The 19560-nt window shown below is 39.6% G+C and overlaps 1 protein-coding gene across 1 annotated transcript in view; it reads right to left on the bottom strand.

Moving 5' to 3' along the window:
- Window positions 1-19560, bottom strand: part of LOC115450184 (Down syndrome cell adhesion molecule-like protein Dscam2) — a 92431-nt gene that overhangs the window by 30225 nt on the left and 42646 nt on the right. The window contains exons 3-6 of the mRNA XM_037442898.1: window positions 10379-10540; window positions 1400-1549; window positions 1067-1184; window positions 625-835 (exon numbers count right to left, since the gene is read on the bottom strand). Coding sequence (XP_037298795.1) covers window positions 625-835; window positions 1067-1184; window positions 1400-1549; window positions 10379-10540 — 641 coding nt within the window. The remainder of the gene's footprint in view (window positions 1-624; window positions 836-1066; window positions 1185-1399; window positions 1550-10378; window positions 10541-19560) is intronic.

The following is a 19560-nucleotide window of genomic DNA, read 5'->3' on the forward strand; positions in this document are numbered from 1 at the left end:
GTGCTCCAGTTCTGAGCACTTTGTGGCAGATTTCGCAAACGAACAGTAGCTGTTGAACTAAAACCGCTGCGGGCGCCGACTCGGCGCGGAATAGAACCAACTCAAAGACACGTAAAGTATGAACCTCGACAAGTTTCACCTGTAAATGTTGCGACAAGTTGCAAGTTACAAAAGCAACTGCATAGCGTAAGAAGTAACGCCTTTGAATCTATTTGCTGCAGTAATTAGAAATGTGATAGAATGTCGCATAAGAGACATGAACACATGCGGTAGGCTATTCCAAAGTGGTAGCTATGATTTACAGTGTCTACTTTATTGCCTGGTAATGGGTTACAAGCACATCGCAACATTATGTACAAATATGGCGTAGCTCATTTCTAAAAAATAATTCTTCACAAATAGTTGAAAGCTTAAAAACCGGTCACTAATTACGATTCACAGCTCAAACTCAAGAAATTTATTACGCGATTTATGAAAAATATAATAATAGTCCCAAAATATATGCTTACTCATCGGCATGTTTGAAACGCTGATTCTTATAAATATTTCCCCGACGTTCTTCAGTGAGGTTTTAGAACATCTTTTCGTTAACTGGCAATCCTCTTAAAAAAACTAAAGGCATACCTGCAATTGAGGGTGTATGCTGACCACCAGCCTGGCCCTGACTCTCAGCCTGGCATCCTTCCTCTGCTCTCCATACTGGTTGTGAGCTCTGCACGTCCACACTCCCGCGTCAGAAATCTGAGCTCGGCGGATTATCAGCACCTGATCGGAGACTGATATACGAATGCTGTTGGAAACTGGACTCAACCGGCCGTTGGAGTGGCGGAACCAACTGAAATAAACAGTTTTATTAATTTTGAATAAAAGCTAGTTGCTCGTCGATTGAGGACAAGTATTACAACCATCCTTGAAGAGATACAACGCCCTCCATAATTTTAAGTAAATAAAACTCAGTACTATACATCCTAAGCTATCATTTCGTGTTATTATGTAATGATGATCCAAAAAAATAACACATGTATGAACTTCCTGTTAAAGTAGGAATTACATTGAAACATTTTACCTGTAAGTGGGTGGAGGGCTTCCAAGAGCGCAGCAGACGAGCCGTATATCTCCGCCTTGCAGCACCATTTCATCTTCAGACACCGTCAGCATGCGAGGCGCCATGCTGCCAGTTGCATCTAAAAATGGATATATTTTTTAATATACGGATTAGTCATTTACAATATAATAAGTTCTTTAGAGTGTGGACATTTATAAACTGTATTTGACTTCATAATAACACCCAGAATAATAATAAGAAGCATGAAAGAACCTAAACACCGTGCTTCTATGTTTAAAATTGGAAAATTTTAGCTTATTTATCTGTAACTGTTATGCGTTATGTTGTACTAACGTGAAACAGCGAGCATGGCTGGCGGGCTGCGTCTCTTGTCTCCAGTGAGCGCGTGCTGCGCCTCGCACGAGTACGAGCTGGCGTCATCAGGGCGGGCGTCGCGCACCACTAGAATGTCATTACGACTTCCACCGATGATGTACCGCCCTTCTGCTGACAAATATTTACAATAAGTTTCCAATTAGTGTCCGAGAACATTATAAGTAAGTTCCCGAAGTTCCCAAGTTTCCAAGTAGTGAGTTAATAAAATCAATATGGCTAAACACTGCCATTTATATTAGTAACCAAATTTATAATATTTAATTTAAGGTAGCTTAGTGATCAAACGAGCATTTCGATTGCCTAGTAATAACCGACAAGTTCAAAGACTATATGAAAAACATAGAAGACTTCTTACTTTAAAGAACTGGATTTCATTTTGGAATACATTCATATTCTGAATACTCATTCACAAACAGATTTAGCTAACAGTAAATCTTCTAAAAAGTCTCTGTTACTTTTTTATAAATCACTAATGAATAAGTAAATTTAATCAAGACCAATCAAAAACTAATATCTAAAATTGGATTGGATTACTTTATTTGATTGAAATCTCAAGGGTCTATTCTATTACAAAAAGTAGAAGTGCGAAGATCATTACAGTCCTGCGGGGGCGCCTGAGGGGGCTGAGAGGGGAGGGGTCCAGTAAAACGACTCATGACTTTGAAATTAGGAGACAAGCGCGATCAAGTGCACTTACGCATTTATAGAGCGGACCGACACCGTTCAGACTTTTTTGTGTAGTACACTCATCCACACAAGTGTTTTAACAAATTTACTTGGAAGCTCAGTTTATTTTGCTTTAGATAAAAGCGAAAATGTTTTATCTGAAGTAATATTATATGCAGTTATACCTAATTGACTTCACCGTGGATTTCAAATGGCGATTGCCTGCATGCATTATTATATTATGAACTGTGAGTGTCTTGAGAATTCTGAAATTTATCTCAAAATTTCGATAATGACATTTCTTTCATCATACTACGGGAACATACAATGCTACAAAATATTATCAGCCCTGTATTATATACTGTCGCATTTTTGGGTTTGGGCTTCCTTGACGAAGAGGGTTTTAGACCTTCGTCCACTACGCTGGCAAAGTGCGGGTGGGCAAAGATCACACATCTTCGAAATTTATACAATGCTACCCCACGTATAAACGAGTACCACCACACTCATGCACAATGTTCTATAACAAACCATGAAACTTAACAAGAACCAGCTGACAACTGGTCATAAAACATCCTTCAGAAACTTAACATCAAACAATAGACAAAAGAAGCTCCAACATAGATATCTTCATTTAACTCGCGAACAATTTAAATAACTAAATTAAAGTAACATTTTCCCCAACAGAATGTCATTTCTAAAGTGAAACTTCTGAAACTTGCGGCCGCGACTGTCTGCGAGTCGGAAGCTTCTCGGCCGTCACCGTTTACCATCAGATAACTTTCAGACTGGAGTTTTTCAATGAATTCTAAATGCAAGGCGAGTGCTAGACACGCTCTCTCACGCCCGCTATGGATTGTTACTGTGATGCTGAGATACCATTGTACTACACTTATCGAAGATCGTAGGGTTGATGGGGCGTTTAGTTAAGATACAACGGTTAAGAGCTTTTTAAATCACATTTTTAATTGGTCATAAATTGTAAACTGCTATACGCGACAAAAAGAAAATTTTAAACTTTGCAAACAATATATATATATTTTTTTATGTATATATTGATTTAGCAATCAAAACAACATTAAGTAAAATCGGCATAATCGTTAGCCATAAAAATAATATAATTAATAATTGGTTTTATCCAGATCGCGTCCAATTTTGTGATACAGTTTGGACAAGACAGTCAATTGCCTATTCATAAACAGTAGAAACAATGCAGAATATTTAATCCGTGTTTGATCCTTCTCTTCCATAGTATGTCATGTAAAGCATCCATTAGTCGCACACTCTATTTACCATCAGCTTCAGTCAGTTATCTCAACTTCCCCATTTTTTGCTCGTTTAAACTTTAATCTCGTATTTATTCTGTCGGATAAGGTCTGAGACGTCGTAATTGTTTCCAGAACTGCGGCTAATTTACGTTGAATGCAGCGACAGTCCTCTCCTTGCGTTTGAGAAGAGATTTTAATTGAATTTATTTCATTAAGAAATTGTGTACTTACTTCCAGCAGGTTTTATGAAGAGTATTTCGTTTTTTGCAGCAATGGGAGAGTGAATGTGTGCATGCGATGGGGAAACCTGGTGGTATGTGGCCACCATTTATTATTTCCAGAGAAATTTTGAGTGCATAAGTAAGAGTGATGGGGTAACGAGGCGAAGTTTTCATGCTCTGGCAAAAATCCAAATTAACTTAGAAGCTTCAAAATAGTCAGAAGAAAAAGACGTTCATAGGTACATATGTACCTAAAGGAGTCTCACGTACGACTCATGTGACAAATTGTTACGGTAGGAGAAAATATTACTAATAATATCTCAATCCAGGGACAATTGTTAAGATCTGCGGCAACTTTGTAAAAGAGAAAATATTTTATTAATTATTTAAGAATTGAAACTTTTGAGCATCATTTCATTTTGTAAGACAAAAAAAGTACATTTTAAACCATCTGAACAATGTGGACACTTTTATTGATTATTAATGAGATTTCATTATAACTAACTATGTATTAAAAGTTGTTATTTTGCTTTTTAAACATAAATATGAGTATACTCATTCTATTTTGATTGCCACCTAAACGTCGTAGTAAAACTGTATCATTTTAGTATTTTTTTTTGCGGCAAAGATCACGTGGAAAAAAGGCTAAGATCACGTGGACCTGTTACTGAACAGTGATCCTCATCGCCCATGGACTTTCACAATAATGAAAGAATAATAGACGCTCTACCGCCCCTCATAATCCTATGTCCATCCCCACAATCTAGCAAGTTATAACTACTCGTTGGTTTTCTATGACACAAGAAGATTACCGTGGTAACTCAGCCCATTGATTTTGAAGACAACTATTGTAAACAGTGTGTTTCTAATACTTTACAACTGCTTGGTCTATTTCTGCCAAGAGTAAAAGCGTGCGGTCACTGTTATATTCCGTTTGTTGATTGGCCAAACATTTATACGTCCATAGAGAAGATTTCAGTGGCATGCTATAATTATTAGTGAAAGTTCTGGTTGATCTTGCTTATTTACTTTTTCTTACTAATAGTGGCACTAATACGGCGAAAAACTTTCTCTACATTCATTCGTATAAAATCAACTATTTATATTTAACCAAGCGTGTGTTTTTCAATATAGCCAGTTTGCTCGAGTGCCTTCAACGCCCCGCCGGTGTACACCCGCTTAATTTCACTTTAATATTTCTCTCAAAGAAAATTAATTTCCTAAACGGGACTCAATGGAAGTAGTTTTAAACAACGGAAAAAAACTTTTTGAATAATTCTCGATTCGGGACGGCTTTTTAATTTACCGTATAAATTGGTTGTATAATTTGTAGAGAGATTCGTTAGAGCCTTTGTTGGAGAGGTGTTGGGGGAATTTTCTTTTAGCGTTGGCTTTGTCGGTCGTGGAACTAATATAACTAATTTAGGTGAAGACTCCAAAAAACCTATGCTTCTACAGGTATAGAAGCATTGAATATGAATTGGCTTGGGATTTAAGCTCAACGGCAATAGTCTCGCCCGCTTCAGATCATAGGATAGATAAGAACTCCAAGAAATGTAGGTGCACTTATCGACCATATTTTCTCTTTTAATTGATAAAATACGTGATTGCTTTTGAGTAATTTAGTAGGCAATAAATATTTCCTTCCTAGACAATGGCATAAAATATCGTATTTATTATTTCCTGCATGCTATTTTCAAGCCTATTGTGCAGGTATGCGTATAAAACATTTTGATAGTTGTATATATATTTATTTAGCACATGAACCTTAATCCCTTGGAGCTATAACTCCAGGCTGTTCATTAATCTCGCGACGCCGGTTTACGACCCCCATAAACATTGCCATTCAAACTGCCATTAAAACAATTTTAAACACTATAACGCTCACACTCGTTAACTGTTGACTCGCGCAATTAAGTTTGCAGTAATATAAGTCACATATACATAAACAGTACCCGAAGGAGTGGGTAGAACGGTTGCTAATTAAAGTCATTTCAACCATAGTTTTAAAGCTGCAACTAATTTTAACCAGGAAGTCATCCAGTTTGTTCTGTAACGTCGCCTATGTTTTTCGCCTCTGAAGAGCTACGCGAGAGAAACATATTTTGACCGAGATAGTTTCTTTATCAATTACCTTATTGCATATGTGTGAAAGCAGTTTAGCTTTCAGCATGTGAATTTCATCATCGTCTTGGACGCTCGAAAAAAATTATGACTAACCTAGTATTCCCCACACCATCCGCACAAAAGAAATCTTATACTCTGTCGTCTCTCAGAATCGTTCTTACAATTTTACATTTTATTGCCTTAAATTGCATTTACAATTGACAATAAAGCGTAAGTAGATTCGGGTATCTGACTTCCGATAATCGCGTAGATAATGGAGTGAAGCCTCGCTGCTAGCAATAAAACTCATAAAACAAGCTACATCGGATAACGCTTTAATTTTCATGACTTGGTGTACCTACCGACTACTGAGTAAATTCTGGTTTTCGGGATTTGTATCTTATTTTTGGGAAAACGGAACGCAAGGAATAGTTCGTTTATAAACCAGCCTGTTATCTGTAGTGGCTTGTTTTGAACAGGTCGATTTCGGGGTTCCAGTAGTATGTTCCAGTATTTAGTAGTTCATGGTATTTTAGTTACTATTGATGGACGTAACGTCTCTTGTCATCAGGTATCGTATCTTGACCAAACTTCATTTGGCATCAAGCGCAGTAGCTCTACAACATGCTTTTACATTAAGAGTGCTAGAAATAACATACATTTAGAATACTTTCAATGAACCATACAGAATTCTCAGTACACGAGACCTATTCGCACTTGATAGTTTTTCGTGGAAATTATTCAATTATTTATTTGGCAATATTTATCATGGTACAAATATTATTTTGTACAATTTTTTACATCAAAAATTTAAGCTGCAAATTGGATGCTGTGTTTCGTTTATTATTTACGCAACTTTCAAAAGAAATCCGATTTAAAAAGCTTTCGACTCTAAAAAACACGTGGGCTATCCAGGATTGGTTTATATGGCACACACACGTCTTCATGTATTTTATTCCTGAAGGGGTAAGCAGAGGTACAGCTTGAGCACCCACTTTTCGCCATGTGCCTTCCGTCCCATGAAGTGTTCGGGGGAAAGCCTATCACCATATTGAGCACAAATACCAGACTTCGAACTGAACTATCTATATATCTATATCATATGATGTAATAGTAAATCGATAACCGTCGACTTCAGTTTTCTCTTCCTACCCCTCTCGAGCCGTGATCCTCAATAAATAAACTAAGTTAAAACTTCTCCTCATTTATCCCTAACAAAACCCGTTAACAATTTCCTAATACACAAACTTGTGCAGAATAGTTGTCTTGGTCGTGAGTTGTCGAAGTGTCGGGCGGTGTCATGCGGTGTCGGGCGTTGTCGGGCGGTGGCAGCGGCGGTGGCAGCTATTAAATCAAGCGCGTCGGCGGTTAATCTGCATAAACGGCGAAACTGCCAACTCGCGACGTGTACCGGGGCCAAATGGATAGTGGGGCTGGAAGGGCCAGGGTAATTGAGCGTAGCTTTCCTTAGAACCACGTTATTATGGTTTACAGCATTAATATTTTGACCGGGGCTGCAGCAGGGAAAACAGGTGTGAACAGGCAGCTTTTTTCGCGCTGCTGGCGGGATATTTGTATCGGATCGAATGACAATCACCGCACTTGAGCGGTAAACCATGCTATGATGACCTTCGTAAGTACGTATTTTGCCGCGTTCCAGGATCAGCTTATCCGGTGTCAAGCAGACCGGCATATTTATGTCGACTGCTACAGGATAATCATCTCTCGTCCATCGACACTTTATCTGGGCCCTACTCAAATTACCATCAGGTTCATTGGGATCACTTTGCCGTACCGGGTTACAAAATAGTTATGTAAGATTCAGGAGACCCAGCCAAGCAGACAAAACTCGTCTACCACTTACCAAAAAACTCCTAAATGAAAACTTCTCAGAGTCGCTTCCAGCGTCCGCGCAGGCTGTAATTCCTACCAACTGCATCAAAGGCAGACATTAAACTTGCATTAGCGACGCTTAACTTTTATTGTAAGTTTAAAATTTTGAATCTTATTACGTCGCACTGCAGCCGTTTTCTGTTTAGCAGTTGGGAATAGTTTCGAATGAGTTTGTCTCGTGCAGTTGAATGCGTCAAATTGTTTTCATTCTTTCGATTATAAAGTTTTAGTTAATTATTTGTTCTAAGAGAACGACTCTGTTACGTTTACTAATGTTATTTTCCGCGACACCATTAGATTGTATACCTCTGCACTAAATATTATCGCGTTATACTAGATTTAAGAACAAAGCATTGTAATATCATTTTAATAAAAAAGAAAATCCCTCATCAGTCATCAAAATTATGGCGGCGTGCACTACGCTTTGTTATACTCCGTTAGATCTTGCGACTGTCAATAACTGCCCTGTAGATATATTGTAAAGTTTTCATGTATAAGATATTCATTATATAGTCAAGGACTTTTACCCAAAACTATCACCACCCATCTCCCGCTGTAACTCCAAATCGAAACCCAAACTATAACATACTTGAATGGTTTATGACAAATAAACAGTCGTAACCGAGTTATCCTTCGGACGTTATCTCAGGCATAATTATTAATTCAGGACGTCGGGACAAGTGTTCCATTGTTGGTAATCCTATAACAAAGACATGGATTTAGCCGGGACCTAAACTTGGCGTGTAAAATGACGCTTTGTTCTAATGAATATTCATTTATCAATGTTATTAATTCGTTGGAAACTTCATACTTAATTTGACGATATTTATTATTTCTATTTGTGTTTTTTTAGCATGGGAAAATAATTGTCCAAGTGCTTGCTTGAATTGCTCTAACGTAGAATACGTCGTCGATAGGCTCGATCAAAATTTATCATGATCGGACATATTATTAAGTTGGACAAAATTTCAGTGCCCTAGATGCGCCTCTACCTAGCCCCTTAGATATAAATTCGTGAGAACTCGTATCGTGCATACGAGATTACACGAGCTTATAGGTCTTTAAGCGGAGTTAAACGAGAAACTGATCGAAAATAAAATAACTTCGGTATATACAATCAATTGTACGTTAATCGCTTTTAATACAAAACGGAGCTAGGATCAAAAAGATTGCAAACAAAGAAATAAATTTACTTGGATTATTGTGTTGCCGTCAAAAAAATACGAAATACACTTGTTATTTAAAAATAATTTCGGGAGGAATCAAATTATAGGTTGAGCCAAGCTTATCGCCCGCCGCGGGGTCTTTCAAAATATAATGTGGTTTCGCGATTTGAAATTAGAATCTATACGCTTATAATAATACATTTCGTACATTTTGAAATAGTTAATATAAGACACGATGGACCATTTCCAGCGTAGACGATCATAAGCTTTAATGTTTAGGTGATAAAGTTGCTAGTAATTTATAAAAAAAACTATGGACTGCTAAGCGAAACGATCAAGTTTATGACGAAGCGCGTTTTTACCGGCGAGAGTGCAGCAACTCGACCGTGACGATCCGTCGGGAGCGTTATTAATTAAGACATTGTGCCGTCCTCGGATCACCCTCATAATTGGGTTATACGATAAACTCTACACTCCGTTGGATCTACTAAATGGATGTTCACGAAATGGATAGCCTCTATGAATAAAACTTTTTGTACCCACAAAATTCTTATCATATGCTACATTTGGTGATTATTCTTCAAGTAATATTCTGTATTATGACGTGGTATGTTTCTTGCCTGTCGTATTATTAAGTATATTTGTAATTTCCAGCAACTCGTTATTCTTTAATTAAAAACCTCACAAGATTTAACGTCTTGTATCTTAAAAACAATAGTGATAAAGATGATAATAGCGAAATAATTTCTTCTGAACCTTACAGTAATTGACCGAAAAGAACGGAAAATACCGAATTTAACGTTCAACCGCTAGATTACGAACTCATAAAGACGCCGTGTCGCCGACAGCTGGCCGAAGAAAATACTTAATTTACGCCTTTTGAAAGCAATAATCTACCGTTTGAACGCCAGCGAAATTAATTTAGATTTTATAAGCTGGAGACCGGCCAACTTTCCAGACAACCTATTGGGATTAGCGTTGTTTGATTCCAGTTCGAAACTTAGCTGGAGGGACAAGCAAACATGATATGTTATTCGGAGTGCAAATAGGGGAGAGTTGGGACCAATGTTGGTGCAAAAAATTGGTTGTTTATTTACTTTAGTAAAGCAAAGGTAAGGGTTTGTTAAATATTAAAACACGATTGGAATAATGCATAAATCTTAAATCGAATCTAACACGTGATAAAGGAAATAGATGAAATAAAAAATTATACGGCATTCATATAAACTCATAATTTCTGACTGACGCTATCCCAATTTGATTTTAGTATTCGTCTTTCTTTTCTGTCACTTCCAATTTACCTTCGACATTCTCTAAATTAAGATCATAGTTAATTTAAAAACGTGTAATTGCTATCACACACGGTACTTATTAACTACTCGCGACCCGCCCCCGATTCTCACGAAAAGCATAGCATAGAACCCTAATTTTGTTTTCTGTCGTACAAAATCGTTACTGAATTATACACATAAACATTCTGCTTAAATTACTTCGTCCATTAGTGAAAACCGTTTGAAAATCTGCTCAGTAGTATTAGAGTTTATCGCGTTCAGGCAGACAGACGGAGTTGGCGGGGGACTTTATTTTCTAATATGTAAGGATATCATAGATACTGACCTGCTTCAGCCGCCAGTGGTGCCAGTACAGTGCCGTCCTTGAACCACCTGGTGACGGTAACGTGGCTCCTGGCGGCTGCTGGCGCGGTGCAGGTCAGCAGCGCGGCCCCACCAGCCATGCCATGAGACGGTTGCACGCGCACCTCCCACGAAACGTCCATCACTGAAAAGGGGGGAAGAGTTAGATCGACGTTATATCCTAGAGTGAGGGTCTGGGAACACTGGACAGTAAAGATGGTGTAGTCCAAATATATTGACTGAGGAAAGAAGCTAATCCTTTTTTATTAGAAAAATACCGTCCGATATTGAAAGATCTTATTCTGATATTTTTTACCCGTATTTTTTGTGCCAAGTGGAATTCCTGTTAATTTCTGTATTATTTTATATGTTATGTTTCCACATTATATATTATGGAATTTATTGTGGAATCAGATTAATAAAGCCCTTCTACTTCCTCCTTGTTTTTGAATGTAGTTATACCAGTAGAAACCATGACTCCAGAACGAAATATTTAATTGGCAAAAATAAAATAAAACGACGTATCCATTCATGCAAAACTTCATTGGTATTGTATTCAAATTAACGAGAAAGAATCAATTTCACGTTAAGGTTTAATTTGCGCAAATTTATTTTCGATGTACCAAAACGTAAACAAACCACCAACCGTATCGTCCAAAGGTCTCTTGATTACAAACATATCATGACGATTAAACATGTTCAAATAACTCTGGAACTAAAGGCGTATTTGAAAACCGGATCCCCGCCCGAATTTAAACTCTGGAGGAATTCACACGCATGAATAATTAGGACTGAGCATATTTTCTGCGGTTACTGCATATGATTTAAATGGTAGTAATACATTATGAGAAAAACAAAAATGCGTCAAACAAGTACAATCACATTATGAACATAATAATACATTATGTCTACAGCATGATTGAGTAGTAGTTTAGTTATTTTACATTTCACACGTTTACAATTGTCTCCCAGAAAATTAAAATGTAGCAAGAGCTTATTGCCTTTCGAATAGCGTGTGAAAAGTTAGGCGACTAAAATATTCCCCTTTCTCCTTAATTTATATTCCTTTCCTTTACGCGCATGCATAATTCTTTTGGTATTGTATCTATAGAGATGACTTACCATTAAGTAACCTAGTAAGATATTCGCTGTTCCATATTTTAAATAGTAAATAATAATATCAGCCCTATATTATATACTTGCCCACTGCTGAGCACGGGCCTCCTCTATTACTGAGAGGGATTAGGCCTTAGTCCACCACACTGGCCTAGTGCGGATTGGTCGACTTCACACACCTTCGAAATTCCTATAAAGAACTTCTCAGATGTGCAGGTTTCCTCACGATGTTTTCCTTCACCGTTAAAGCGAACGATAAATTCACAAAGAATACACACATGATTTTTTAGAAAAGTCAGAGGTGTGTGCCCTTGGGATTTGAACCTACGGACATTCGTCTCGGCAGTCCGTTCCACACCCAACTAGGCTATCGCCGCTTTTAAGTAGTGTTAATATACAAAATTTTACTCTGTAGTCATGATGCGAGCATTCACAACACATGCCTTGAGTTCGCTGACAGCTCACTAATCATTCATCATTATGTCACTCATTACTGGTGTGTGTCACGCCCCCGCACCCCCCGCTCACCCCCGATGGCACGTCAACGAGCCCATTAATTAAACTGGACATGTGCCGGATCCGGGGCAGTGGTCATCGTTAGGTTATTGTCTCCGTGGGATTATACGGGTTTTAGTTGATGCGAATTGTTAAAATATATCATTTTCGTGAAAATGGATAGTCGATTAGTGGTGATGTGGTTACGAAATTAGGTGATATTGGTTTCATATTTTGTCATTCATTACGGAATTTGTTACGAAATATTAGATTTTATGTTAAAGATATAGTAGGCTGAAGAATCATTAGTAAAATTTTGGAAGATAAAGCTTCGTTGTACTTAGATTTGTCCACAATATGAACATGATTCGTCGACCAGAAAACCCTGTATTACCTAAGTACTTATGCGAAGTAATAGATTTAATAATCCTTAATATAAGAATAGTAAGTAACATTCTCAGTTGTCGAACCAATGAACTAAGTAATTATTTTACTCTTCCATTCTTCTCCTAAAACATTAACTATCATGTGGTCCAACCATTTTTTTTTCAACCTTCGTTCTTCTTTTCTTTTGTCTAAGCAACCTTATTTCTTTAATAATCCCCTCATTTCAGCCAAATCAAACGGATTATGGAAATTACCCCGCGATTGTATTATTCTTTGATAAAAATATAAGCAATTCCCAATTTTTCAACTGTGGAAAAATAATCAAAATATTCCACAAGTAATTTCAAAGCCAATTGAATATTAAACCAAATGTTGTTTCGTCTGTACGGATACTGATAAAATACTCTTTATAAGCATTCTAGATTCTAATTGTATAGATTACGTTGCTAGCATTCATAGCGAAATATGTTGCAACATCAATGAAATACATACAAATGAAGAGATTTTATAGAAAAGCATAAGATTATAAAAGCCACTGATACCTCTTGATTGAATTCTATATATTTTATATAGCATTATCACTGGAATTTAGTTTTGGTTTATAGACTAACCAATAATACAATAAGCCTGACGTATCTTGGTCCAAATAACACCATATTTTGACAGCGAACATTTTTATAAATTACTTTCATCCAGGCCAAGATTGAATGCTTACACTGTACATGTATTTCCTCGCAGTCCCCTTAGAATGAAGGATCTCTGAAGAGCACTTTATTCTGCCAGCCCGATGTAATCGAGCATAAATGTCAGTCGGCTGTAGGCGAGGGAAAATTAATTTTGATATATGTACACGGTGTAATTGATGTACAGCACTGATGCAATGTATACGAAGAGAATACGAGCTGCTGACTTGATACCAGGCAGCTACTGCCATACTTAACTTACATACAGATGCTTGTACATCTTGGATTTTTTACAAAGAATTATCAAAAATGTCGAGTTCTTCACGATCGTTTTCTTCAAAGTTACAGCCAGTGATAATAAAAATGAATACACATATAACTTGAAAGAGTCACCTATCACATTTTCAAGTTATGTGTGTATTCATTGCCTTGGAGAAGAGCTTGAAACTGCAACCATCGCCTCGGTATACACTCCCCTCTTCTCTCTAAAAACTATTGCCTTTTATTAGACTATTAATACGCATCCGTTATTTGTATACACTATGACAACCCCAAGGGGAAAACAAAGCCACAACTAAGCATGTATATAGACATAATTGCGTGATATATTTTACGCGTAAACCAAAAGTACGATATTAAGACAATACAACAGTCAAAATTAACCTCCACGCAAAGCCGCAGGTTAGAAGTTGTGTTCAATAAAGCCAAGATGGGAAATCCTATTAGAATTATTCTCCTTAATCGATTCCTTTTGCTTCATTCTAATCCGATGAAAATTCAATACTTCGTTCCCTCTCGCGGAGGGTGTGGCAGGGCATTGTAAAAATGCAGATCGAAAAGTTAATTAAATTAACTATTGGCTACCTCCAGCAGTCGCCCTTTACGTTCTGTTTTATTGAAATATGCTAATAGGATAATCCCGGATGTATTTTTGCTATCAAAACAGATACTGAAGTCACATTATTAAAGTGAGCAGCATAGTGGCTCTAACAACTCAACCCAGTGTTAGATGCTGTAAATCTATTAAGATAGATAATTTTAATGAGATTCGAGTCCACAAAATTTCTTGATGACGTTTAATGTAGACAAATGAAAAAATGCTAGGCATGACGTGTTCGGCAAAACTACGAGAAGTAAGAGGAGGATGCCTCAAAACGACCTCTTTCTTAGCAGTCGGTTCCACTCCTGGCTAAGCTAGCGGTACCTTTGATATCAATAATTGATCTTTTCATAATTGTAAGAATTCATGTTCGGGCGATTGCTATTGACGTTTCTAACTGACCAATTTAAGTTTCGATATTACAAAATCCGCCAGGCAGTAAATTCGGTAAGGTACGTTTTGGGGTATTTTTTCAATAGATCCCTTGCGTCACGTTAAGGTATTGATAAAATATGTTGCTGATGGAGGATGAAAATACTCAGATAAAAATATAAGGTTTTGGCCTCGCACTGTAAACATGATGATATTATCAAACTGGCAGTTGCTGATAGTAGAATATCTAGATAATATATTCGTCCTGATATCGATCAAAAAGAGGTGTAAAACCCGGCACTATTACTCACGTAAATTTTTCGCGCTGCGGGATTAGCACGTGTATATACGATTACAAACAGGCCGGCATAATTGTGTCAACTGGCAATGGGTAATCATCTCTCGTCATTCTATACTATCTGGACCCTACTTCATTACCATCAGGTGTAGTGCAGTCGCTTTGCCGTGCTTATATGTAAAGAAGTAGTCAGTGTGTACGCGGCACCTATTCTTTTCTAAATGGCTCTCACATTGTGAATGATTAGGTTTTGAATGTTTAGTGAACGAGTCCTAAGAAAAAAAAACTAGTGATAAAATATTAGAAAGTGTTTCGCCAAACCTTGAAGAAAATAGAAATCGTTTACGGACAATTGAGAAAGTTCCTTTGTGTGTACAAATTTGTATTCACAAACGAACTCCTTGTTGTCTGTTTGTAATGAAAAACGTGTCCTCCCTGGCGAGGGGACAGATTTGTTTTGTAAATAAAATACGACTATTTAATTTCGTTTTTTAAACATTATTGGAAATAGGTTTCTGTTTTTTACAAGTATTTTTGGGCAGTGGATTCTTAAGGACAGACTGTATGGTTACATGGAGAGTTTAGGACCGAGTTTATCTATAACTTTATACTAATATATAAAGCTGAAGAATTTGTTTGGACGCGCTAATCTCTAGAAGTAATAAACCGATCTCGATTTTGTTTTTCACTAATAGGAAGCTACATTATCTACTGCTGGACTGGCTATTTTATATCCCGGGAAAATATTTGATCGTAAGAATCTTTTTCACTGGAGCCGCATGCAAAAGCTAATATAGAATATATTTTGTATCCGCTCAGATAGCGACCACCGTACACGAGGTTTTAAAACCTGCCATAAGCCCACATAAGTGTGGAATGACCCGGTGTTAACACGTGTATATCTGGTTCAGACAGGCCGGCATAATTGTGTCGATTGCCAAGGGATAATTATGTCTTTTTAATGAACACTCTATCTGGTTCTCACTTCACTCACCATCAGACTTTATTTAGACAGATTTAATTAGACTAAGTTATAATTTTGTATTTTCAAAAGATTTTAAGTTTGCATTTATTTTATAAATGATAATTTATATTTGATTTCAATTTTCTGTTATACAAAAAATATTTAGCCAATAGTGTTGTATACACCTGTAAAGATTTGTCACCTAGAATAAGTACCTTATATTGTGGATCCTTCATTTGTATTTTTCTGTAATAAATCGTTGGTGTGTCTTATATTTAAATAATAAATAAATAAATCAGGTGCAATTGAGGCGCTGCCGTACCCGTTCAAAAATCTTGGATTAGTTAAGCGCAATATTTTAAATTCCCATAAATACAAATTCAAAATAGGCTGTGATATCCCAGATCTGCAAGCAAAAGCTAAACTATCTAACTTAAAAATATCCAATTTAGCATGATGTACATTTGATTTTAAATTATACACGTCACATGCGCCAATGTGATTGGAAATTCTACGCGACATGACTTCTAAATCAGAATATCGTATTAGAATTTTTATCGGATTGTATTTTTATAATCTTGGTGATATTACTACTGAGAAAGGTTTTTACAACTCGCAAGATGGAGATTAGAAGGATTGGAATGCTTGATTGGAATGGTAATAGACTCGCCTTCGTCACACAGTAGGGATATAAGACGAAATATGGGTGTGGGTATGGACCCTTCCTGATATTTTAGCGACAAAAGCGTATGCTTAGTTGCATATGATAGGTTTTGTTGGTGGCACCATTAATGACTTTCCTCAGAATATATATATTTTTTTTATGGCTTCGAATGAGGAGACGATGTTGTAAATATGGTATATGTTCTTAGTAATTAAATAAAGTTAGTAAAAAGATGTTATTGACATGAGTGTTTATTTCGGACTAAAGAGAAGTAACTATGGCAAACAAAATACAATTAGTTCTAAAAATAGAACATATAAAAATAATAAGTCACGACGAAGGTTATAATCTCCAACAGCCGCCCTTAATCGCAGTTGTGACAGAAACAAAACAAATAAAATAATTAAGTTTCTAAACCTAAGTTAACTACACATCGTTTGTGTGCTAGAGGTCCGAGGGCCTTCGTTAGTACATCAGCAGGCATATCGTTACTTTTTATTCCAAGCTCGCGGTGCCTGTTTAAGACCGTAAAGAGATTTCTTCAATAAACAAACTTTGTTTTCTTTACCCTTTTGAATAAAACCAAGAGGTTGCTCCATGAAAACTTCTTCTTCTAAATCTCCGTTAAGGAAAGCTGTATCGACATCTAAGTGCTTCATTCTCAACTTCATATGTTCTTAGTAATTAAATAAAGTTAGTAAAAAGATGTTATTGACATGAGTGTTTATTTCGGACTAAAGAGAAGTAACTATGGCAAACAAAATACAATTAGTTCTAAAAATAGAACATATAAAAAATAATAAGTCACGACGAAGGTTATAATCTCCAACAGACGAGCTTGCCGTTCGCCTGGTGGTAAGCGATACAACCGCTCATACACAATAGAAACACCATCCAACACCTTGAATTACAAAGTATTATTGGTATTCCACTGTGCTCGCCATTCTGAGACATGAGGCATTAAGTCTTATTAGGTCCAGTAATTACACTGCCTACAATATCCTTCAAACCGAAACATAACAGTGACTACACAGTGCTGCTTGGCGGCAGAAATAGACATTGCGGTTATACTTACCCAGGCGGACTCTCAGAGGGGTGCTAGGTCAGGAAACCTCCTCGTTGGTGCACCCTGGACAACGGCGCGTCGATCAGACCGATCAAGCTGATCTGCGCGCCGGCGAATATCCTGACAAATGTGCTGGATGACGGTCGTCGCCTCTTGCGATGGCCGCCGTGTCGTCAGTGCAGAGATTGGCCCATCTCGGGCGGCCCCGGTTTTGTCCCGGAGGTGTCGACGGGCTCGGTGTGCGTTCACCCCGCCCCGAGCAGGCAGTGGGGAGACTCTCTCTCCCATTGTCGCCGTCGCAGATCGTAATCTGGTGTGGAGGTCTGTGGATATGTCTCGCGCTCCCGCTGGACCGAGGGTCTTGGCTTAACTGCCCGGATCGCGAGGAAGAAAACCTCTATAAAAAATCACCCCGAATCCCAAGCGGCGGCGCACCGCGAGGGGATGCATGGCCGATGGGTAGTTCGGTCTCGAGTGCGACCCCGCCAGAGTACCGGCCGACACTCTGTGCGGGTTACGCTAGGCTTACCCAGGTACAGGGGCTCTGCCTGGGCGGACCACCCTTTCCCCATACTCGTGGGAACAAAATGGAATGTTCAAAATTTAAAAACCCTTACATACTTTGACGAGGTTGCCTACCCCGGTTCCGTCTGGGGAGGCGGAGTTCGACGGGCGAAAGCCCGGAGATGGTGAAGTTTTGCAGGAGGCAAAGGGCGCTCAGCGCAAAGAAGCTGTGGCCGATGAGATCGGGCCCATACATATAGATATTGATTCGGAGTCGAGCGGCAGTGTCTCCTCTGTCCGGAGCGGGAGGCTCTGGAGGAGACAATCCCGCTCAAAGAATAGTCTTTCACTCTGCACGAGTGATACAGACGAGCCGGTACCCAAGGCGCAGACCACCGACGGCCGAGGGAGGGGGCGTCCTCCCACAGTCGGTAAGTACGTAGGCCTCAAAAATGCGCAGAGGGAACGCGACCGACTCAAGCGCGAGGAGGCACGCCAAAAGGCGGAGGAGGAGCTAGAAAACCGGCTCAAATTCGTGAAGTCGCCGATGCCTCCGCGTTTGGATGAAGAAGAGGACCGCCCCGTCACAAAGGAGGACTTAAAACAGTGCGAGCATGTGATGCGCTCCATTGTCTGCAAGACGGGCAACCGAAAGGAACGTCCCAGAAAGCTTTAAACTGGGTGACCAACAAAATCACCCAATACATACAACAGCCGGAATCCGCCGTCATCACTCGCCTCGAGAGTGAATCGAAGAAGTGGCAAGAGCACAGTGCCCGCCTCGAGGCGAATATGAAAACGCTGCAGGAGGAGAATGCTGCTCTCAAAAGACGCCTCGAAGAGCTGGAAGCGTCCACCAAAGGGCCGTCAACGGAGGAGATGCTGGCTATGGTGGAAGCCAGGGTCCAGGCCAGGTTAGAGTCGGCCCTGATGGGGCCAGCCCAGAGGCCCAGCCTGGCCCACGAAAAGAAGGCCGCCTCGGGGGACATACAGCTCCCAGTGACAGGAGGAATAGTCGGAGGTCCTCCCCCGCCAAAATCCAGGAGGGAGAAAGGGAAAGGAGTAGGGAAGAAAACAGCTCCCGCTCAGTCCCTCCCCGCCCCAGTACCCGGACCCTCCAGCGCGCCGCCACAGGCTGTCGCGAGTCCTTTAACGGCCCCGGCAACTGCGACAGCACCGCCCGAGAAGAGGAAACCCGAGAGGAAGAAGGCGACGACGACGGCGCCCAAGCCGAAGGCCCAAAAGGGCAAGAAAAATGGCCCTCCGGCACAACCCGCTCCGGAGCCCCGCCCGCTGCCGCCGGCACCGGCCTCCATGGACACGCCGTGGGTCGTGGTGGCCAAGAAAAACACCAAGAAGAAGGGGAAGACCGCTGCAACACCAGTGGCAAGCACGCAGCCGCCGCAATCTACACGTCGGGCGGAGCCGAAACTGCGACCACCACGTTCTGCGGCCGTAGTGATATCCTTGACGCCGGCGGCAGTAGCGAAAGGTCTTACCTACAAGGGCATCCTCATGGACGCACAGAGTCGTGTAGACTTCACCGGCCTGGACATCACCAGGCTAAGGCCGAAGTTCGCGGCGACGGGCGCCCCGATGTATGAGGTGCCCGGGGGCTAATTCGGAGGAGAAGGCTGACTCCCTCGCCGCGAGGCTGAGGGAGTGTTTCGGTGGGTCGGAGGACGTGAAGATATCCCGGCCCACCAAAACTGTCGAGCTGCGACTGTCCGAATTGG

The sequence above is a fragment of the Manduca sexta genome, chromosome 25 (assembly GCF_014839805.1).
Source record: "Manduca sexta isolate Smith_Timp_Sample1 chromosome 25, JHU_Msex_v1.0, whole genome shotgun sequence".
In the NCBI taxonomy this organism is placed as follows: Eukaryota; Metazoa; Arthropoda; class Insecta; order Lepidoptera; family Sphingidae; genus Manduca; species Manduca sexta.